The sequence below is a fragment of the Cavia porcellus genome, unplaced genomic scaffold (genome assembly GCF_034190915.1).
Source record: "Cavia porcellus strain 051 isolate PalLab524CR breed Dunkin Hartley unplaced genomic scaffold, mCavPor4.1 scaffold_30, whole genome shotgun sequence".
In the NCBI taxonomy this organism is placed as follows: Eukaryota; Metazoa; Chordata; class Mammalia; order Rodentia; family Caviidae; genus Cavia; species Cavia porcellus.
This window is the reverse complement of record NW_026947513.1, coordinates 19,727,282-19,749,273: the sequence shown is the minus strand read 5'-3', so window position 1 is coordinate 19,749,273 and position 21,992 is coordinate 19,727,282. Positions and strand designations below refer to the sequence as shown.

The window sequence follows — 21,992 nt, the reverse complement described above, 5'->3', positions numbered from 1 at the left end:
AAGGAGCACAACTACTAAAAACAGCTATCAGATGCAAAACATGACAACACAAAAGGAAAAGGCTACCCCCCAAAATGTCTTAATCTCAGACAAAATGTGATTCACAGTCAGAACAGCTGGCCATGATAGTACACACTTGTAACCCCCAGAGACAGAGATTGTAAATTTAAGGCCAGCCTGAACAGTTTAGTTGCTACCCTACCTCAAAATTTTAAAAAAGAAAAAAATAGAAAAAAGAACAGGGAACATTGCACAGCGATAGCGCTGAGGTGGAAAGATTGTATATTTGAGCCCAAGATGAGAATTCAGCTAGAGCTTGTTTCATGATATCATATCCCTGTAATCCCAGCTACTTAGGAGGCTGAGGCAGGAGGAGAATAGCAAGTTTGAGGCCAGCCTGGGCAATTTAGCAAGACTATCTCAAAATAAAAACAATATAGCTCAGAAGCTCCTGGGTTCAATCCCTAATGTGAGGTGGGAGTGGGGTGGGGGTGTAAAAACTTTCATCTCTTGAACAAGACTGTAAAAACTATTAGATGTGTAATGAAACTGATTTTTTTTCTTGTTTGGGGAAAGATGAGTACTAGAGAGAGAACCCAAGGCCTTTGTATTGAGCTACATCCGAAGAACCCAAGACCTCTGTACTGAGCCTTTTACAGGTTCTTACAGGGTCTTGCTGTCACTACATTGCCCGGATTGGGTTCCAATTTGTGATCTTCCTGTTTATCTTCCAAGGCATTGGGATTACAGGTGTGCACCACCATGCCTGGCATGAAACTGATCTAGTACTCTAAAATGATCAGACAAGCGCTTGCCAGTGTGTACCTGAACCGAAAGGAGGATACCTGAGACAGTATCAGTCCACAGAGAAGGGCCAAAGGAGCTCACCCAGAAAACCCTCCTGCCAGAGCCGATGTTTTCTTTATAGCTAAGGAGGCTGAGGTGCAATGGTTCGGGTACTAACCCATGTACTGGAGCTGACTGCTGTTCAACCCTGGCAGTTTTGTGTTAAGCCCTGTGTCACTTGATGACTGTCATGTTCTGCTCTGCTGCTGTTGGTCTCCTCTTAGAGCCTTAAAACTGTGATCCATGATGGCTGGGATGGAAGGAGCAGGATGGAAGCTTCAGTGTATTTTAACATTTTGGAACTGTGCAGTTGCATTAACTAACCTAAAAGAATTCTTTATGGTAGCATATTTTAAATATATTATTATATAATAGAATAGGCATTATAATAGTATAGTGATATATAAAAAATAATAATTGCAAAAGGAATGGAAAAAACTAAACTGGCCCTTAAGGCTTTATAGATGCAAAGAGCAGTTCAGATTTGTCTTTATCTCTGCATCATCAGTGGTTATGTAACTTTTAGAACAAAGAAAATAAATTTAAATTGAATGTAGTGGTGCTTACCTGTAATCCCAGCACTTGGGAGGCTGAAGCAGGAGGATGACTGTGAGTTTGAAGCCAACCAGGGCTCCGTAGTAAATTCAGGCCAGCCTGAACTACATAGTGAGACCCTATTTCAGAAAACCAAAAAAAGAAAAAACAATAAGAATATAAACTTGCTCATTTTTACTTGTTTTGGAGAGCAAATGGCTCTTTTTTCTTCCCTCCCTATTTTCTGTTCCATCTACTTTTTTTTCCATCTATTTTTTAGAGCAGTGGGAATTTAAGCCAGGGCCTCACATATACTAGGCAAGTGCTTCACTGCTGAGCTATATCCCCAGACTTTGAACTTCTCAAATAGCTTGATTACAGGCATGCACCACCAAGCCTGGCTCGTTCATTTTATTATCTTGGGCTGCACTACAGATTATAAAGCAAATGACCACTTCTTACTGATGGCAGTAGTGTTTTAAAGTTGGCTGTGTAAGTTCAAGGCAGTGTGACTGCGGTATACAGAATGCCCATTTGGGAGCGCTCGCAGCAAGGCTTCCCTGACTGCATGTGCCCTTTCTGTGATTTCATCCTGTCATTGAGTTCCGTGAGCCCTGGGTTGTTCCTGGTGCATTCGGACTTTGCCAGGTGCATGTACCGTCGTTTACTTCAGGAATGATTAGAAATGGTAAAAAATGGAGCTGTTATCTCCCACCATATGTATTTTCCTTTCCTAGTCTTATAGTTTAGTTTTAAAACTTTAACTTGTTAGATATTGTCTAAAAGGACCCAAAGAGGTAGATAAGCATAAACAATACGGCAAATCCTTTTTGGTTAAAATCGAATTTCCATGTATGATTGTGTTTTATTTACTATGTTTTTAGTCATATACTAGTAGAAGACCCGAGCACCAAACCACAATCTAATCATGAATTACTCTTTTAAGTTGTCTAGTGTTCTGTGTTTTTTATTTTTTTTAATTCATTGTTTTTACAACAATGAGAACAACCTGGGGGAAAAAAGCTTTTTCTGTTTGCACTGAAATCGCTTCTGGAGCTATTCTAGTTTCACTCTCTTGGTCTCGCTATGGAGCCCAAGCTGACCTCTAACTCACGCTGAGTGACCCTCCTGCCTCAGCCTCTTGAGTGCTGGGATTACAGTGTGTACCTCCTACTCCCTTTTTACCTGCTTTTTCTTGCTTCTGTTTGCTCTGTCACTTGATAGATAGTCCCTTCTGTTTGTGATGTGTATTCCAGAGAGAACAGATGTAGAAATGTGAATTTGATAATACTGTATTTCCTCTTCTCTAGTGTAACCTAAAATTTGGAATGTAGGTGAGCCTGTTATAAAAAGTCTCTTTTAAATTATTGAGTACTGTATTTCAGTTATTAATAGCATAACTGATTTTCAGCAACTTTAATTTGCTGAAATTACAATATTATTAAAAGCATTTGATTTGGGAAACCTTGCTCAGATTCCTCTTTATAGGTCTGCAGGCCCTGTGAATTGTAACTGATGTCCTTTTTATTGAACTATAGATCTACATTAGGATATACTTTGTAAGACCTACTGAACCTCCTTCGTAAGAAAAATGTTTGTGTTTGAAGTTCCTTGAGAAATCTCTTTACCTAGCAAATGTAGTTTTGCTGGGTATGTTTTAAAAATTTACTAAACTACTTAATTCTTAAATAAATGATATGAATATTTTCCTTGAAAAAATTACTCCATTAAAAGTAAAAGTAGCCAGGTGTGGCGGTTAATGCCTATAATCCTACCACTTGGGAAGCTGAGGCAAGAGAAAACCCGAAGAAGACTAAACTCCATACCCATCTCTCCCTACAAGGCATATTCCCATATTCCCTACTTTCCTAGGTGAATTTGGTGTGTATTTTTCCAGATCTTTCTAATACATGTTTTTAGATGTTATGATATATCAGTAGTTCCTCTAATGATAATATTTAGCATTTTCTATATTACTGTAAAGCCTTTTTAATTATGTGGGGTTTGTTTTGTTTGAAGACAGGGTTTCACCATGTAGTTCAGACTGGCTTGAATCACCATGGAGCCCCAGGCTGGCCTTGAAATTGCAGTGATCCTCTTATTTCAGTCTCCTAAGTGTTGGGATTCTAGGTTTGTGCCACAACATCCTGCCCTAGTTGATTCATTTCACATTTTAATCGTCTTATTTATATCTTCCAGATACTGGAAAAGTAGGTGGATATTTCTTATATGGTTAGAAATCGTCTTGGTTACTTTTCTGATTTCTGAGACAAAATACCCAACATCCAAAGTGAAAGGAGGAAAGGTTTATTTTGGTTTACAGTTTGTAGAGGTTTCAGTCCATAGCTGGCTGGCTCTGAGATAGGGTGGCATGGCAGAGGAGCATCACAGAGGACAAACAGTCTGTGCAAAGCAGGTCAGGCAGAAGGCAGCAAAGTGGTACAGTTTCTTTCTGTCCCTTTATATTCCACCCAGGGTATTTTCATTTTGGGTGGTGCCACCCATACCCAGGATGGGGCATCCTTAATCCTAGCATTACGTGCTCTAGATCCAGCCACCTCTGAAAAGCTCTACCTATCGCCCCATGAGGCTTTGGGAAGACATGTAGAGCCAAGTCATAACGTCCTACTCTGGCCCCCAAAAGACTCATGCACATCCCTTTATGCAAAAGAAATTTAGGCCATCTACAAGAGCTGTCAAAGTCCTAACAGTTTCACCATTGCTGCAAAGTACAAATCCAAAATCTCTTCTAAGATTTAAGGGCAGCTCAGCTTCTAACATTCATAGCACAAGTAGGCATTTCCATTCCAAAAGGTACAAATAGGGAGAGAGAAGGAAATGGAAGCAGAACAATCCCAAAATCCAGCGGGGCAACCATTTCCACTGTCTCAGGCAATCTATGATGAAATGTGAACTGCAAAGGGCTTGTATGACACTGCCTCTATGGCACTGCCAATGGTTACAGCTCCCATGGCTTTTCTCAGGCTGGCTTTACTCTTTGCAGCTTTCCTCAGATGATCCACCTTCCTTTTTTTCTCAAACATTCTTGGGTCTCCATTGCACCTTCAGCTTCACACTCATATCTTCACACACTGCCCTCTTTGGAGCACAATGCCTTGCTTCCCAGGTCTTCCAAAATCTGGGTAGAAGCCTTCCAGACCCCACAACTCTTGCATTCTTCATGTACCTAAAACTTGCAATATGGGTATGATGCCAGGGTCTACCCCCAGCTGGAGCAGTAGCCAGGCTTCCTTCTCTCTTGGCTCTAGAGGTTGAATGCCAGAATGGCTGAGTACTATAAATCCAGTTCTGATGAACCGATTATCTAGGTCACTGCCATTCTGGAATATAGTGCTCTGGAGCTTTCTTCCCAAAGCAAAGTCTTTCACTTTTGCAACTCTGAGACTGGGTGTGGTCAACTAGGATGACCTGCTTGCAGGATCCTACTGGTTCTGGTGATATTCTGAGACCATCTTTTCTGTTGTCCTTTGCTAGTCTTTTCTGCAGCCAGTTTTTCCTCTGTTCCATCTTTGCAGGACACAGCTTTAATGGGGCTTCCTTTCTGGCCAAACACACAACATTTTAAATTATTCTTCTGAAAAAAAGAAAAAAAAATAAATTACTCTTCTGGGATCTTTTATGTTTTTGATTCTCAACATAAGTCTGGCTAAAAGTCCCCCACAGTAGCCATGTCACTGCCTTAACACTGGAGTGCTTTGAAATTTCTTCCACAAAATTAATTAGTCTACAACCTTTAGTCTGTTTCAGGCAAAGTCTCTGGACCTGAGCAAAATACAGACAAACTTTCTGCCAAAGCATATGACACACATGATCTGGAATCCAACAGCCAACGTAGTCCTTCTTCCCAGCAGACACCTTCTAAGTCTGGTCTTTACTGGCAGCATTTCTTTCAGCGTTTTGGTCTTTGGGGCTTTGACCACAACCTCCCATCAAGTTTGGCTTGTAGCATTCCAAGTGCTGCTTGTTCAACCAGCATCTCCAAACCTTTCTAAACTCTTCACACAAGCCTGTTCCAAAGGCTCCTGAGCCACATGATCAGGTACAGTCATAGCAAAACTCCGCTTTCAGTACCGACAAAATACCCAACACCCAAACTTAAAGGAGGAGAGGCTTATTTCAATTCTCATACTCATCTGACTCCAACACAAGGTGATGTGGCAGAGAGGTGTTACAGCAGGGCAGGCAGAAAGCAGCAGAGTAACAGTAGCAGCGACAGAAGCAGAAGCACAGCACCACAGTCAGCCTTCTTTCTGTCCTTTATGTTTCATCTAGGGGGGAGCACTCTTAATCCCAGCATCACATCCCTAATCCATGCATCACACACCCTAGATAGGATCACCTCCAAAAACCCCTGCCTATAACTGCATGAGGGTTGGAGGACATCCAGATGCAAGCAATAAAGACTTAGGAGTAGGCAAAGACTTTATCAACAAAATCCAGATTGCACAGGAAATATGAAAATCCACAAATGGGGTCACATGAAATTGAAAAGCTTTTGCACACAAAAGAAACTACTGAGTGAAGAGATAACCCATGGAATAGGCAAATGGTTTTACCAACTACTCCTCAGGCAAAGAATTAATATCTAGGATATATAAAGAACTCAGAAAAATCAGATCTCCCAGATTTAAAGACCTAGTCCAAAAATGGGCCAGGTGTGGTGGCACATGTCTGTAATCCCAGCACTCTGGAGGCTGAGGCAGGAGGAGCCTTGCAAGTTCAAGACTAGCCTGGGCTATGAAGTGAGCTCAAGGCCAGTCTGAACAGCACGCATAGTGAGACCCTGTCTCAAAAAGACCAAAAAAGAAAAAAGGAGGAAGGAAAAATGGAAATATAACTTTCATGAATGGGAAAGGAAGAAGAGTCAAAGAGAGGTGAGAGGAATGAAAAAAAGAATTCAAACATACTCTATACAGGTACAAATTCTCTATGATGAATATGATCAGTATGTATTCTAAATGTACTGATAAAAATAAACATGAAATAAGTTTCATGTTCTGGCATGAAATTCAGGGGTGGAAAAACATAAACTGCATTTATGTTTAAGTGCGTAAGATAGGTGACCAAATTACTAAGTTTTTGTTGGGTCATTGAACAGAACTGTTTGCAGTCTCATTGTTTGAATGTCCACTTTGTATGCTTTAATTTTGTAATTCGAACAGATGTTTCTAAGATGATAGTATATAATGTCAACTAGTGATTTCTTACTGTATTATTTTGTATTCTACTCTTTTTTTCTGTTTTGCTTTTTTCCCCCTCTCTTTAAATAAAATTTTAAAAAATTCAAGGATAGAAAAACAAAAGTAAAAATCTGCCTGTGTTCGCCAAACCCTAATTATAATTTGACTGCATTAAGAACTTCCTGTGAGCCCGGGGGTCTAGTTCATTGGCTTAAGTGCCTGCCTACAAGGATGAGGCCGTGAGTTCAATCCCTGGAACAAAAAAAACAAACAAAAAAGAACTTCTTGTGTATTGCTTCTATGATGTGGTTGTATAACAAATGACCCCAGAACTTAGGACAAAATAATCATGTACTGAGCTTACAGACTGTGCAGGTGCGCTTCCGTCAGCTCACCTGTATAGTGTCTGCACTGTTGGCTGGAAGACTCTGAGCTGGGGCAGCAGGCTCGGGCTTGTTCACTCCCTGGCAGTCGATGCTAGCAAACAGATCAGGCTACTTGAATGTCTGCGTATGGCTTGGCTTATTTACAGCAGAGCAGGTTGGTTCCAAGATCAAAGGGTCTACTTGGGATATTGTTTTGGGGGGGGGGGTTTTGTTTTGTTTTTGGCAGTACTGGGGATTGAACCCAGGCCTTACATCCCCAGTCTATAATTTTGTTTTGTTTTATTTTGCGTCAGGTTCGCACTGCCCTGCTCAAGTTGGGCTCAGACTTGGAATCCTCCTACCTCCTCCCAGAGTGCTGGGTTTGCAACTGTGTACCACCATGCCTGCTCATGACATTTAACCTTGATTGTCAAGTCAAACCTTGATTGTTTGACTTGAGAGATGTCTTAGGTAGTTAGTAAAGTGCCTTCCAATTATGCCCAATTGGGTCATAAGAGTATAACCTTGGGGACCTGTCTGGTCCCCAGCCTCCTCCTCTTCGGCTTTCCTGGCTCTCTGCTTCCTGACTGCCGTGAGTTGAGTACTTTCCTCTGGCATGCCCTCCAGCCATCATGTTTGTGCCCGAGAGCCAGCTGACCATGGACTTGAAACCTCTGAAACCATGAGCCAGATCAAGCCTTTTGTCCTTTAAGTTGTGTGTTAGAATTTTTCCCCAGCAACAGAAAGAAAACTAATGCAAAGGGCATCCACCCCTTTGCATCAGTGCATGATGAAGAGGTTTTCAGAGCTAGTGTGGATTTTTAGCTACACATGAGGTGGAAATCAGATGTAGGCTGGTTCTGTCACCTGCTCACAAGCATCACAGTCTTCTCTGTCTTCTCCAGTGCCGCTACCTACTTTCAGGAAGTTTCCAGTCAGCCTCAAGTTCTTAATTCAAAAAGATTCACAAATTGGCAATTGCTGCTCCCTTGATGTTAGTGGCTCTGGGCCTTGAATGGCACACCTCTTAGCTCTTAGTGTTACAATCCTAGTGGCTCCGTAACCCCCTGCCCCCCACCACCTGGCAGCCAGAGCTTGTGGCACTCTCGGTAGCTTTCTGGAACTCTACAGCAGCTCCTCACCCTTCTCTGCATCCGTGCCATAGGTCTGCACAGGTCTCTGGAGCAACTGAGCAGCACTGTGGCCGCCAGTTGCACTCAGGCCACCTTCATAGTGTGACCTGCCCATACCTCTCTAGCCGAGAGAGAAATCCTAAGTAGGCAGTGAGGTCCCCAAGGGGAGCTATGCTAACCTGCGCTACAGCAAGCAGGGCTGTGCGCAGGAACGAGCACTGTTATGCAGGGGAGGAGTAGCCCGGCCATGTGCAGTCTCATGTGGCTTGTGGGGTCGGCTTTATGACTGCAGAAGTAGAAGTAGAGGATCCTTTGAAGAGGATGCAGTCATTTGAAAAAGAATGCCTGAAGCCTCTTGTAGCCAAGGCAAGTATCTCTTGGAGCATGGGATATTGTCTTTGACGCCAGGTGAAAGCTCGGTGGAACTGCAGAAGCAGCTCCTTGATTGACAAATCCCACTGTTGAAAAAGAAGCTACAGAGCTGAAATTATCACGACTTTTCTGCAGTGTCCAGGAGGGAGGCAGTGTAGCCCATGGCCCAGTAGGGTCTGGAGGAATTGTGGATGAGGGTGACAGCCCCTGTTCATTCTGTTCCCTGTCTACTCAGTTCCATTCTATTCTTTGAGCCTTCACATGGAGTTCTCAGACACTCCTCATAGAGGCAGTATTAGCAGCAGGAGTGGAGGGGGCTGTGTCTCAGCCTCCTGGGGCGGCAGGAAGAGCAGCAGCTTGGAGGATGGCTGCAGAGGTGACAGACTGCAAGACTCTGGAGCTAGTCAAGAGGGTGGGTCTGACTATCAGTGACATCAGCCCCCTCAGGCTGTAGGGAAGAGGGAAGGTTTGGGTCTTGCCAGCTTCTGTCACACAGAGAGAACCTATGACATGCAGACAGCAGTATCGATTTGTTCATTCATTCATTGTTTTTTTTGTCCTGTCCCCCTCCACCTCAGAACTGGGACTCAAACTCGACCTTACGCTTGCCAGGGAGGTGCTGTCACTGATCTATATCCCCAGCCCCATTCACAGGATCTTGAGACTGGATCTCGCTATGCAGTTCAGAATGGCCTTAAACTCACTGTGTAGCCCCCATCTGGCCTCAAACTTGACTCCCCACCCCACAAAGCATAGCGTACTTTCTGGTTCTGTCCTGTGGATATAGCTGTGCCTATTTGCTTCACAGTATATATTATCCTCAACTTTCCTCTTAATTATGTTTTAAAAATGGTTTTCCTGGGGCTGGGGATTTAGCTCAGCGGCATAAGCACCTGCCTTGTAAGCAGGCGGTTGTGAGTTTGACCCCCGGTACCGATAAAAAGTTAAAGAAAAAAAAAAAAGATGGTTTTCCTTTGAGCAGCCAGAATCAGCCCCAGTAATCCTCTGTGTTTCCTAAATAAGTGAAAAAAACAGATGCATGGTAAGTTAGTCCTCCTCACTAAAGAGTTCCTGCAGAGTGAGATTCTCCCGTACTTAATGCATGGTTTGGGGCTCCTTTAAAAGAATTATTTACTAATCATAGGTGTTTGATTCTGATACATCAAAATATACGTTCAAGGCCAGCTCAAGTCGTTGTCTGATAATCTCAAGGTTGTGAGTTTGATCCCTATTACCAAAAAAATTAAATTAATTAAAATAAAATATTTGTTCCCACACAATTCTGGGTTGAGAAAAAAACCTACCTCCTGCTTTAGGAATGTGGCCCTGATAAGGCATCTTGTTATTCAAAATATGCAGCATAGCCTGCTTATAAATTGAGTGTAGATTGGGGTTTGTGGGGTATAGCTCACCTGTAGAGCATTTGGCTGGCTTGCTCAGGGCTCGACGACGTTCAGTCTCCAGGTACAAAAACATAAAAAAAAGGGGGCTGGGGATACAACTCAGTAGTAGAGCACTTGAATGAATGAAGACTAGAATTCAATTCCCAGTACCAAAAGGGAAAAAAACAAAAACCAATGGTGACAGTAAAATAATTAGAAGTGTTAAATTTGTGCCAGGTGTAGTAGTGATGCACTTGGGTAATCCCAGCACTCTGGAGGCTGAGGCAGGAGGAGCACTGTGAGTTTGAAGCCAGCCTGGGCAACATAGTTCAAGGCCAACCTGAACTATGTTAGAGACCCTATCCCAAAATAATAAGAAGAAAGAACGAACTTAGGCAGGAATTCGTAAGTCATCAGGACCAGTGGCACTGCCCTTAGTAAGATGTTCCGAACACTCACTGCAGTTTGGTCTGAGATGAAGTTGCTGCCGTTAGGCTCCTGAGGAGTAATTTCTCCCATTCCCGTGTGTGTGTGTGTGTGTGTGTGTGTGTGTGTGTGTGTGTGTGCAGTTCAGGAATGCAGACTGTCTGTTTTTTCTTCTTGGAGCTGAAAGGGCTCTTATCTGCAAGCAGGGCACTGAGGACTATACTCTTTCCTGATGAACACCCTAATTTGACTGCCACTTTTTGAACAATTCCCTTAAGAATCAGTACAGCTTCCATGGCAAACTGATATAATTTCTGTTTACCAGCTGTGTATGTAAAATAGGTTTATAGAAACTCTTATAGCAGGACAAATAAGTTATTATCTTTTGTTTTTTAATGTCCCAAAGGAAAACCTGCTCCTTTTGGTGATGCTTAAGGAAGAGAGACCTCTTTTAGTGCTGAGGGAGAACATGGCCACGTTGATCTTAAAGGACTTTACTGAGTAACTGTATGGCACTAGGCATTTCCCCTTTACACTCCCTTTGCTTCCCTGTGCTCCTATGGTACAGAAGGTCACTGCATTTGTTAATATTATTGTTATGCTTTCTTTTTTTTTTTTTTTTTTTGAAACAGGGTCTCACTGTGCAGTTCAGGCTGACTTTGAAATCACTATATAGAGCCCAGGCTGGCCATGAGTTCATGGTGTTACAGATGTGTACCACCATGCCGGGCTAAGTGTGTATATTTTAAGAGTAGAAAAGAATATATAGCAATCAAATAGTGCCACGCATGGTGGTGCAGACCCGTGTCTATAATCCCGGCACTTGGGAAGCTGAGGCAAAAGGAATACTGTAAGGTCAAGGCCAGTCTGCACTATAAAGTAAGACCCTACCTCAATGAAACAAAATAGAACACCTATGATAATAATATTAGGACAGTAGATATAAATCCACATTAATTTCTGGGTAACCTGTAATTTTTAAATAATGTAAATAAATCATTTGTCATAAATAATTTTAACAGTATATAAATTTTAATATGTAGATACACATATATGTATAACTATTTAGTCTTTTTTTTGTCTTTTTGAGTCAGGGTTTTGTTATGCCATTCAGGCTGGCCTTGAGCTCACTTTGTAACCTAGGCTGGTCTCGAACTTGCAACAATCCTCCTTCCTCAGCCTCCTGAGTGATGGGATTAGAGGCATATACCACCACACATGGCTGTGTACTTATTTTTTTTATTTATTTATTTTTGAGACAAAGACTCACTAAGTAATTAAGGCTGACCCCAACCCAGTGGCATGCAGCATGTAATTCCAGCACTCGGGAGGCTGAAGCAGGAGGATCACCATGAGCTCAAGGCTAGCCTGGGCAACAGAGCAAGACCCTGTCTCAAAGAACAACAACAACAACAAAAGTGTAGTTTAGACTCAAACGTGAACTCATAGCAGTATTCTTGCTTCAGTCTCACAATTGCTGGAACTACAAGGATGTATCATCACAGTCATTATAAAATATATCTGTGTCTATAATTTATGTCTATATCTGTATCTTAGCTGAACATGGTGATGTGTACCTGTAATCTAGCCCTTTGGGAGGCTGAGGCAGAAAGATGAATAGTTTAAGTCCAGGCTAGGAAGCTTTGATAAGTAGCAAAACCCTGTCTCAAAAAACAAATGGTGGGCTGGGGATATACTCTCAGGGGCACAGCATCTGCCTGGCGAGCATGAAGTCATGAGTTTGATTCCCAGTACTGGTGGGAAAAAAAAGGAAAAAGGGCTGGGGGTGTAGCTGAATGCAAAGGGCCTGAGTTGAGGAGGGTATGTGTGTATGCGTAGCCAGGCGTGGTGGCACACACCTGTAGTTCCAGCACTCAGGGGACTAAGGCAGGAGGCTCACCGAGAGTTCGAGGCCAGCCTGGACTACAAGATGAGATCGAGGCCAGCCTGATACCCATGTGACCCCTACATATTGATATCAAGTACGATGTAATGAGGAAGTTCCTATTTCACAGTGACAAAACATAGGTAGAGGTGAAGATGGACCAAAAAAGGATGTAGCTCAGTGCTAGAGCACTCCTGGGTTTATCCCCTTACTAAGAAACACAATCCCTCCTTCCCTCCCTCCCTTTTCTTTCTCTCTGCATCCTGTACTGAGATCCAGTCTAACGCCTTATGCACCCCACCGCTGAAGTACACTCCCCATCAACACATGATCTTTCTTTTTTTCCTTTGAGACAGGTTCTCACTCTGTGTTTTAGGTTGGCCTTGGACCGAGCGTGTAACCCAGAACTTGCAGCCGCCCTCCTGCCTCACCTCCCGAGTGCCGAGTGCCGCAGTTATAGGCGTGCATCACCGTGCCCCATTGTCGTTTGAACAATGACTGTGCACTTTTGCTTAAATCTGGCAGCTCACTGTTGTTTCTTCTTCACTGCAGTTGCGGCAGTCCCAGTCCTACTGCACCGACACAGAATGTCTTCAGGAATGTAAGTACCAGTGGGTTGGTCTTGGGGACCCACCGAATTAGAGGCTGTTTGCCTCTCTAATTGCCTCTAAGGAAATGGCTCTCAGTAGTGTATTTGCTACTTAAATATTTTTCTTTTTTTTTTTTTTTTTTTTTTTTTTTTTGGTATCGGGGAGTGAACTCACGACTTTGCGTTTGCCATGCAGGCACTTGTGCTGCTGAGCTATAGCCCAGCCCAGTATTTCATTTTTAAATTTAAATTTGTTTTTGCTTATTTTACAAACCATGTCATTGAAGAACATAATAAAATCACACAGATAAGAAAATAAAAACTTGCAGCATACTGCAGAATAACCACAGATCGCCTGCGTACCCTCCCAGACCGTTTTCCTGGTGAACATATTGGTAGCAGGGCACAGTGGGTTAACGGGAGCAGCACCCATGTCATGTTGTCTGTGCCTCTGCCACACCTCGCATCTGTGTTCCCTGCTGGCTCAGGAACTTCTGATGGAGGAGGCTCTGGGGGCCGTGGAGTTCACTGCCTTGGCTCTCCAGTAGCACCCAGGAGAGTGTGGTGGTGAGGAGGTTTCTTCTCACAGTTTTATGGGCAAAGGTAATGTGCAGGTTAGAATCGGAACAGGAAGGTGAATCCTAGGCAGTAAATGTAGTTGGTGCACCTTCGGTGGCACATCTGCTCTTGTGATACTGACAGATAGCTTGAGGTATGCCTTAAGGAAACTCAAGAAACTGGCATTTAAGCCAGTCTAACCTAACCATGTTCTCTAAGATGGTGAGAAGGGAAGTAGGAGAGCTGGGCATGGTAGTGTGCGCCTGAAATCCTAGTACTGTAGCTGAGGCTGAGACAAGAGAGCCACCAGTCTGACCTACGTTCAGGCCAGCCTGAACTACATAGTGAGACCTTGGCTCAAAAAAAGAAAGAAAGATAGCAAAGTATGACATTGACAGAATGATGCTGTCTGGCACTGTTACATTTATTTTTAAAATTTTTTTAAAACTTTTGTAGTTAGGGCCTCGTGCATGCTGAGCATGTGCTCTACCACTAAGCTACGTCCCACCCCACAACTAGGTTTCACATGCACCTACAGAAGTGGACTCACTCTGGGTTGTTCTTCACAACTGTATTATAAATAGATTTGTGTATGTTAAAAATATTTACTGGACTAGGGGTGTAGCTCAGTGGTAGAGGACTTGCCCACCGTGCACACACAAGTGCTGGATTCCATTCCCAGCACCACCAGAAACCAAAACATGTGTTGACCAAGTAATAATTCACTGTGTGGATGCGCCAATGTTTAATGATTCCCTTTTTGTGGGAATCTTAGATTGCTGAGATATTTTTAACTTCTGTAACCATTACTTCAACAAATATTCTTTGTATGCACATGACAGGAAAGAAAACAATTTTTTCTTTAATCCTCATAGTTCTTAGCCAGGACATCTGTAACAGAAAGCAAGTCAACGGGGGAAGAAAACAAACACACTCTTTTATGTGGGTGGTGCACGTTGTTCCTGGCATGCATGAGGCCCTGCGTTCTATCCCCAGAACTGCAAAAAACATTCTATCCCCAGAACTGCAAAACTTTTTTAAAAGATTAAAAATAAATCTAGCCAAGTATGGTAGCACATGCCTATAATATCCCAGAATTTGGGAGGCTGAGGCAGGAGGATTCTAGTGAGTTCAAGACCAACCTCAATTGTACAAGACCCTGTCTCAAAAATAAATGAATAAATAGCCCTAATTTAGTCTGTCAGATAGCTTGAAAGCAGCAACTCAGACCTGTCCTCCTTAGTGTCTGCAATCAAGAGCAAAAAATGTGGGAGCTCTGAGAGGACTTGAAGGAAAAGAGGAGTTAAGCTTGCAGTGACAGGTGTTTCCGACTGCCCCGGTGTGCTCTGCGCCGAGAAGAGTCTGAAACCACTTTTGGTGAAGCACTTACATCCTGCCTTTCGGCAGAAAAGGGAGGAGTTTCAGGAAGAACCTTCACCTCATTTGATTTTTCGTAATTACTTTCAGCTCAAAAATAATGATTTTAGGCCAGGCTAAGTGGTGCATACCTGCAATCCCAGCACTCAGGAGACTGAGGCAGGAGGATTGCCAAGAGCTCGAGGTCACCTGGGCTACAAAGTGAGTTGAAAAGGCCAGCCTGAAGTGTATAGTGAAACTGCCTCAAAATGACTGTATGTCCTATTCTCCTGTGCTGACCTTTTTTTTTTTTTTTTAATTGGTTTTTGTTCTTTTCTGCCTCTCGTTTATAATGTCTATATCTTTTTATGTATGTTTCATTGTGGAACAGTGTTCATTGTGATACAAGAAATGTCATTTGTTCATAGAACCAACTGCAGATAGATTTAAAATTATTAAAACAGAGGCCAAAGGGTAGGTGTTGGAGAAATGTGTGTTATTTATAGAATCTCATACAGGCTTTAGCATTGGGCATTCAATATAGGTTAGGTTGTGTTTTGTTTGTTTGCCTTTGCGACAGGGCCACTGTGTAGTTCAGGCTGGCCTTAAACTCACAGTGACCCTCATCCCTTGGCCTCCTTGGTGTTGGGATGACAGGCATATGCCACCATGCCCAGCTGATTTGGGTTTTTAAGATTGTAATTTTATTTCGGTGGTGTGATTACTAATGGCGCCCAGTAGTCACCACTCCCTTTAATAATTCTCTAGGACTTTTGCGTTGATTATTCCTTTTGTTGAATCTCTACCGTTGATATTTCTAATACTTAGCACATAATTTTTGCCTTGTGCTGCTTCTAAATAATGTTAGTGTGAGAATTGGTTTTCAACATTTTATGGCAGTCTTACCAGTTCTTCCTAAATTTATGTCTGTCATTTATTTTCCTCTAATTCCAGCTTTGTAACTCCTGGCTTCTTTCTGGTGCTTTTCTGTCCTTCTGACTTTTTTTTGAAACTCAGGGCCTTGCACTCCTAGGCAGGGGCTCTCCTGCTGCAGTCCTGTCCCGTCCTCCTCCTGACTCTTCCTTCCTCTCCCACCATCCTTCTGCGGGTCTCCTGGCTCATTCTCCCACCTCCTGTGTGCCTCCTGGCCTAACCCTGTGTCCCAGCTTCGCAGACTCCACATCTGCAGAACTGAGCTCAGAGCCTCCTCCCAACTTGTCCTCTTGCAGTCTCTCTACTAACAGTAATGCAGCTCTTCCTTTGGGGAGCCATTTTTGACTCCTCTTCTCCTTGGACTTGATAGCTACCTGTTAGCAAGTACTACCGTCAAGATACGTCAGAAATTCTGCCACTTTCACCAACCCCTGCCTCCTCCCTGTTCTGTCACCATCTCCTGTAAGTTGAACAGTGAGTTCTTAAATGTCTGCCTGTTGCTCCTTTCTCAAACATACCTGTCAAAATGAGAGTTCCTCCTCTTTCATGGGGAAAACACCTCAAGCGTTTCTATTCAATGAATAATAGAGCCAAAATCCTTATTATGTCCTGTAAGGCTTACATGGTCTAGCTCTAGTTACTCTTCTGTCTAATCTTGTTTTGTATCCCAAACCCAGCCCACAGCTGAACCCTGTTCAGCCCACCTGATACTGTTGGCCTCCATGAGCTCCCACAGACTCCTGCCTCAGGAGCACTGTCTGGAATGTGCTATCTGTTACCCACAGTTGGCTTTTTACATCTTTGCTCCAGAGTTGCGTCCTCAGCAAGACCCCTTTAGCCCTGCATCTAAAATGTCTGTTCTTTCCCATGCCATTGCCCTTTTTTTGGTTTTCTGTTTAGCACTTGTATATTTTACGTATTTATCCTGTGTCAGCCCCTGTTGTAAGTTCCTTGAAAGCAAAAATACACAGAACTGCGTGATATCCTTTTTCAATTTTCTTCTGCCTCTTTAGCACTAGAGCATAATTTCCTATTTCTGTTTCTAAATCGTGCATCCAAACCTTGCATGCTTTAATATCTTCCTGCCTCTCTTACACCTTGCAGCAGTGGTCGCATTTAAATTTTTATTATCATATTTGCATTTTATGGGAAGCAGCCATCTGAAGAGTATCTCTGTGTCTGTCTTAGAGCAGCCTTTCAGAGGGAAGGCCTTGTGGATCAGCAGTGGAGTGTGCCTGGAAGACACAAGGCCCTTGGTTCTGGCTCAGCACCACAGAAAAACAAGTATCTAGCCAAGTATGGTGGAACAGGCCTCTGATGCCAGCACTTAAGGGACCACGGCAGGAGGGTTACCAAGAGTTTGAGGTCAACCTGGGCTACATAGTGAGTTCAATGTCAGCCTGAGCTTCACACTGTCTTAAAAAAAAAAAAAAAAAGAAAACAAACCAATATCTGAGGACACACATCACTCTCCCCTCTACTAAAGTCTGACTTTCTATTTATTGGAACATTATTTGCAATACCCAGAAAACTAGCTTAACCTATAATTAAAGTTCTTAAGGCTTAGAAATTTTAATAACAATTTTAATCTTTTTAAACAGTGTAAATATTGGAACAAATATTGAAAAGATCAGTATTAATTTGGACCTGTTGGTAAGCAGGATGTAACCTTTAACCATATGAATCTCTGCAGTGAGCCAGGTGGCACAGGGCTGTTTTCCCGGCACTGAGTGGCTGAGACAGGAGGGTCACAGGAGATCAAGGCCAACCTCCTGTACATAACAAGACCCTGTCTCCAGCCAGCACAAACAGAAACATCCACAGAGGTATAAACATGAAATGCACTTTTAGGGTTTCATTAAATTTTTTTTTTTCCTGGGGATTAAGCCCAGGGCCTTGTTCATGCTAAGCAAGCACTCCACCACTGAGCCACACACCCCCTTATTTTCACAGAATCTGTATTTTAAAAATTAATTATTGTGAGAGAAGATCTTGTTAAATTGCTGAATTATCCAGATTGAGTTTAAACTTGTGATCATCCTGCCTTAATCTCTCAAAGTGCTGGGAGTATACCACCATGCCCAGCTCTTTTCATAAAATCTTAAAGTTGGAAGAGATGTTAATGATATTCACACTTACTTTTCATTTACTTTTTTCTCTTTTTTGGAAGGGGGGGGGCTTTTGTTTGTTTTTGGCTGATTCTGGAGATCGAACAGAGGACCCTCTGCTCTGCCAGTGAGCTATATCCCCAGCCCAGCCACCTACCTAATTTCCTTTCTTTCTTCCTCCCTCTCTTTCTTTCTTATAATTTATTTAGAGTTTTTTGTTTGCTTATTTGCTTGTTTGTTATTGTCTTTTAAGACAGAGTCTCACTATGCAGTTTAGACTGGACTTGAGCTCACTTTGTAACCTAGGCTGGCCTCCAACTCACAAGATCCTCCTGCCTCAGCCTCCTGTGTGCACCACCACACCCAGCTAGATTTTTTTTTTCTTTTTTTTTTTTTTTAGGCAAGGTCTCACTATGTAGTTCCAGCTAGCCTTGAACTCACCATATAGTCCAAGATGGTATCAGATTTGTGGCAGTCTTCCTGCCTCAGTCTTCCAAGTTCTGGGATCACAGGCATTCAGCACCATGCCTGGCTCTTTTTTTCTTTTTTAATAAAATCTTTGAAACGAAGGGAATGCTTTCATTCAGCCTATGTTTCCCTAAAGTCCAGTAAACTGAATTTAAACCCTGGGTGCTCCCATAGAACACAGTGTGAACATAGCAGAGTAGCGTGTCTACATTAAGGAGCTGTGGAGAGCTCCACAGGCGCTTGCTCAAATCCTTTTGATTTTGTATTTTCACATCTGTTCCATCCATGTCTACATCTGCTGCTCTAGCCATACCTGTAGGCTCTTACTTGCTCTAGCTTCTAAATTCACTTCTCTCAACAGTGGCACCTAATCAGGTTTGTGCATTTCAAACCAGCGTATGACATCCCTCCAGGTAAAGCCTTCAGCACCGTCTCCTGCCCATCACCTGTTCAGGCAGTTCTAATTAAATGTGTAGCTTAGATTGGCCTTTTTGCCTCAAACTCACAGAAGTCCTCTTGCCTCAGCCTACTAAGTGCTGAGACTACCTTACTAGCATGCACTGACACGCCCAGCCTGGCATGACACTTGAGTTTTCCTATTCCCCTGTCACTTCTACCACTTGTCACACCTGCTCCGTTGCTCTGGCAGTGCTCCTCTCAGCCTGTGCTCCTCTTCTCCATCACTTCCCCAGGCCTTCTCTGCCAAGCTCTGGCTCCTTATGCCTGATCATCTTCAAGCTCAGCTGAGATGGGGCAGTGACTGGTGATGTCTGCCTTTCAGAGCTGGAGCCTGTCAAAGGTCAAGATCCACTTGGACTTGTACCCTTGTCCCTGCTGTTGTGTGTGCCTGTGTTCAGGTTGGTTTAAGGGACTAGGAAGTTCTTTCGTGTGATAGGAGGTCCACAGTTAGCAAATCTAGTTGTTGCGTGATTCTGCCTCTACTGAGCTAAATCCCACTTTGGCTGTGGCGTGGCCCATACCTGCGCTCCAGAAAAGTGTAAGGAACAAGTCTGCTGCTTCTTCCAAAAGGCTGCATTTCAGGCTGCGAGTATAACACAGATGGTAAAGTGCTCTTCTATCCCAACACTACAAAAACAAAGTAAAGAAACACAAAGAATTTAAAAATAGAAAACTGGGGGTTTTTTGGAGGGGGGTACTGGGGACTGAACTCACAACCTTGCACTTGCCAGGCAGGTGCTTACGCGCTCTGTTTTTAGTTTTTTTAAAGACTGCATTTCAGATGTTGTACAGTGACCAGCTCTGTGGTTAACATGAATTTTAGATAAATCAGGTTGAAAACTGAGCTAGCTGAGGGTAACGGAACTGTATGAACTGGGAGTGACAGCAGTAGAGCCCTCGGTGTGTGTGTCCACTGTCACAGCTGCTGTGTTGCTTTTCCCCTGGAAACCCTGGGGTAGTTTGCAGTGAGAACCGGCAGCCCTGCAGCTCTCAGGGGTGCCCTTTCTGCTTGTCCACCTTCCTGGTGTTCAGCTAATAGCTTCAGCATAACATCCCCGACCACCTGCTCGGCTCATATTTGCTTATAACTGGAATTTAATGCTTCCATCATGCAGAGCAAACAGTGAAGCAGCGTCCAAAGTCCCTGTATGGTTTCATGATCTGATACCTTCCCAGGCCAGAGAGTGTTTGCAGTGAAATCCTGTGACTTGTGATTCACAGGGAGTTCCAAGGGTGGGGGCAGATTTCATATCCTCCCCCATGACTGTGATCTTAGTGCTTCTCAATGCCAGAAGGTTCTCCCAGTGCACACAGTGGCCAGATTGTCAGCAAGCCCATTCACCTGGCTGTCCTTGGTGTTTGTTCCTTGCTGAACCATCAGGGAGTTGGAGCAGTGCCTTTCCCCAGGCCAGCTGCTGGTTTCCCAGTCTGACTCGGGACCATGGGTCATCTAAGGGGCAGAGTTTGGCACAGAACCTGCAGTGGCCCTGTTTACACCCAGCTTCTAAATGTTTAAGGAGGCAGGGTCAGTTGATGTGCTCAGTGTCTTCAATCCCAGAGTACTGTCTCATTAATTCAGCTTACTTCATTTTTGTACATATGGTTCAAAAATCAAGAATGTGATTCGTGACCCGACGTGATGGCGTAATCTCAGCACTGGAAAGGCTGGGGCTAGAGAATGGCTGTGAGTTTGAAGCCAGCCTGGGCCACATAGTGAGTTCAAGGCCTACATAGCAAGACACTGTCTCAAAAGGACAAAAAAAAAAAAAGCAGACTGCGTCCAGTGTCCAGTGAAAAGCTGGCTCCCTACTGACAGTCTTCAGCAACTCTGTCTTCTCTGGGAGATAGCAGCTTTCTTCCTCTGCCTTGCCAGAGCTTTTTGTTTATGTACAAAACATGTATGTGGTGTGCGTATATACACACATGTGCTCCACTTCTTTTCACACACTCTTCTTCCTCTTCTTTCCATTTTCAAAACGAGCAGGTGGGTGCGGTAGCACACGCACTCTGGAGGCTGAGGCAGGAGGAATAGCCACAAACTGGAGGGCAGCCTAGGCTATGTAGTGAGTTCTAGGCCAACCTGGACTACAGATTGAGACCCTGTCTCAAAAAAAAAAGAAAGAAAAAGGATAAACAGATGTGAGCCGAGGTGTCACTCAGTGGTAGAGCACTGCCCAAAATGCAGAAGCCTGGATCAAATCCGCACCACAAAAGCAGTTCAGCTCCAGGACTGGCAGCGTCTTCTGGCACCGCGCTGCTCTGTCACTCAGTGCTATCAGGTACTAGCCAGCGTTGGAGCCACTATTTCTATTTCAAGACAAAGACACCGCAGATGCAAAGATTGTATTACCAAGGGCTGGTGCACTCAAACAATGCGGGATGGCTTAAATTCTTAGAAAGTGAGTGAGCAGGTTAGGAGAGGTTGTGCACAGACATCTCTCCTGGTTAAAATGCCACGATGCAGCTGTGGAGCTGCCAGAGGCATGGCTGGCCCAGAAGCGGGGGCAGGACGGGACGTGCTGAATGAGGAGCTGGGTGGTGGCTGGCCACGGGCTTCACCACCCTGTGTGCTCCAGTGCCCATGTAGCGCACACAGCAGACTGGGTAAGCAGGCAGTGAAGTCCGGAGAAAGTCAGAGCAGGGTGGAGCCATGGCCTCCAGACTGCAGCACTGTGCCAGGCAGCTTGGTGGAGAGCCGTTAGAGCAGTGTGTGGGGAAGAGAGCATCTTAAAAGGGGCACGCTTTGGAAAGGGACACTGTGCAGAAAACATATTAGTGAATTTATAAGCTGAGGTTGAGTTCTCTAAAGCTGCAGAACCTTTTTTTTTTTCTTAATTCTTCCCTTTTTTTTTTTACTTGCAAGAAAAAAAATGGCTCTCTACATTGAAAGATGTAAAAATTGGTTTTGGGGTTAGACATCTACTCTACACAAATAATTTAGCATTTTGTTTCTGATGGGGGCCCTATATGAAGTGGTAATACAGCCAGGCATGGTGACGCACACCTGTAATCCCAGCAGCATTCAGAAGGCTGAAACAGGAGGATCATTGCAAGTTCAAGACTAGTTTGGACTACAAATGAGCTCAAGGCCAGTCTGAATTCCATAGTGATACCCTGTCAAAAAGACCAAGAAAAAAAGAAGTGATAATATATTCCAAACACAGCTTCATCCTTTGACTAATCTGAAATAATTTATTTTACCTAGCTAGTTATATGCTTGTTTATAAAAATCCTTTTTGAGCCTGTCTGTCTTGATTTTACTACCCACATGATTAGTAACTCTCAGGAGTGTCTCACTGTGTGCTGTTGTTAGAGATACCATGCACCAGTGAGTTAAGAGCACAGATTTCAAAATGAGACTATAACCTTAGCACGCA

The 21,992-nt window shown here is 43.6% G+C and overlaps 1 protein-coding gene across 4 annotated transcripts in view; it reads left to right on the top strand.

Annotated features, from left to right (window-relative positions):
- Positions 1 to 21,992, top strand: part of Smim14 (small integral membrane protein 14) — a 92,146-nt gene that overhangs the window by 56,942 nt on the left and 13,212 nt on the right. For all 4 annotated transcript variants that reach the window (XM_063240511.1, XM_003471627.5, XM_063240512.1 and 1 more), the window contains one exon: positions 12,697 to 12,745. In XM_063240511.1, coding sequence (XP_063096581.1) covers positions 12,697 to 12,745 — 49 coding nt within the window. The remainder of the gene's footprint in view (positions 1 to 12,696; positions 12,746 to 21,992) is intronic.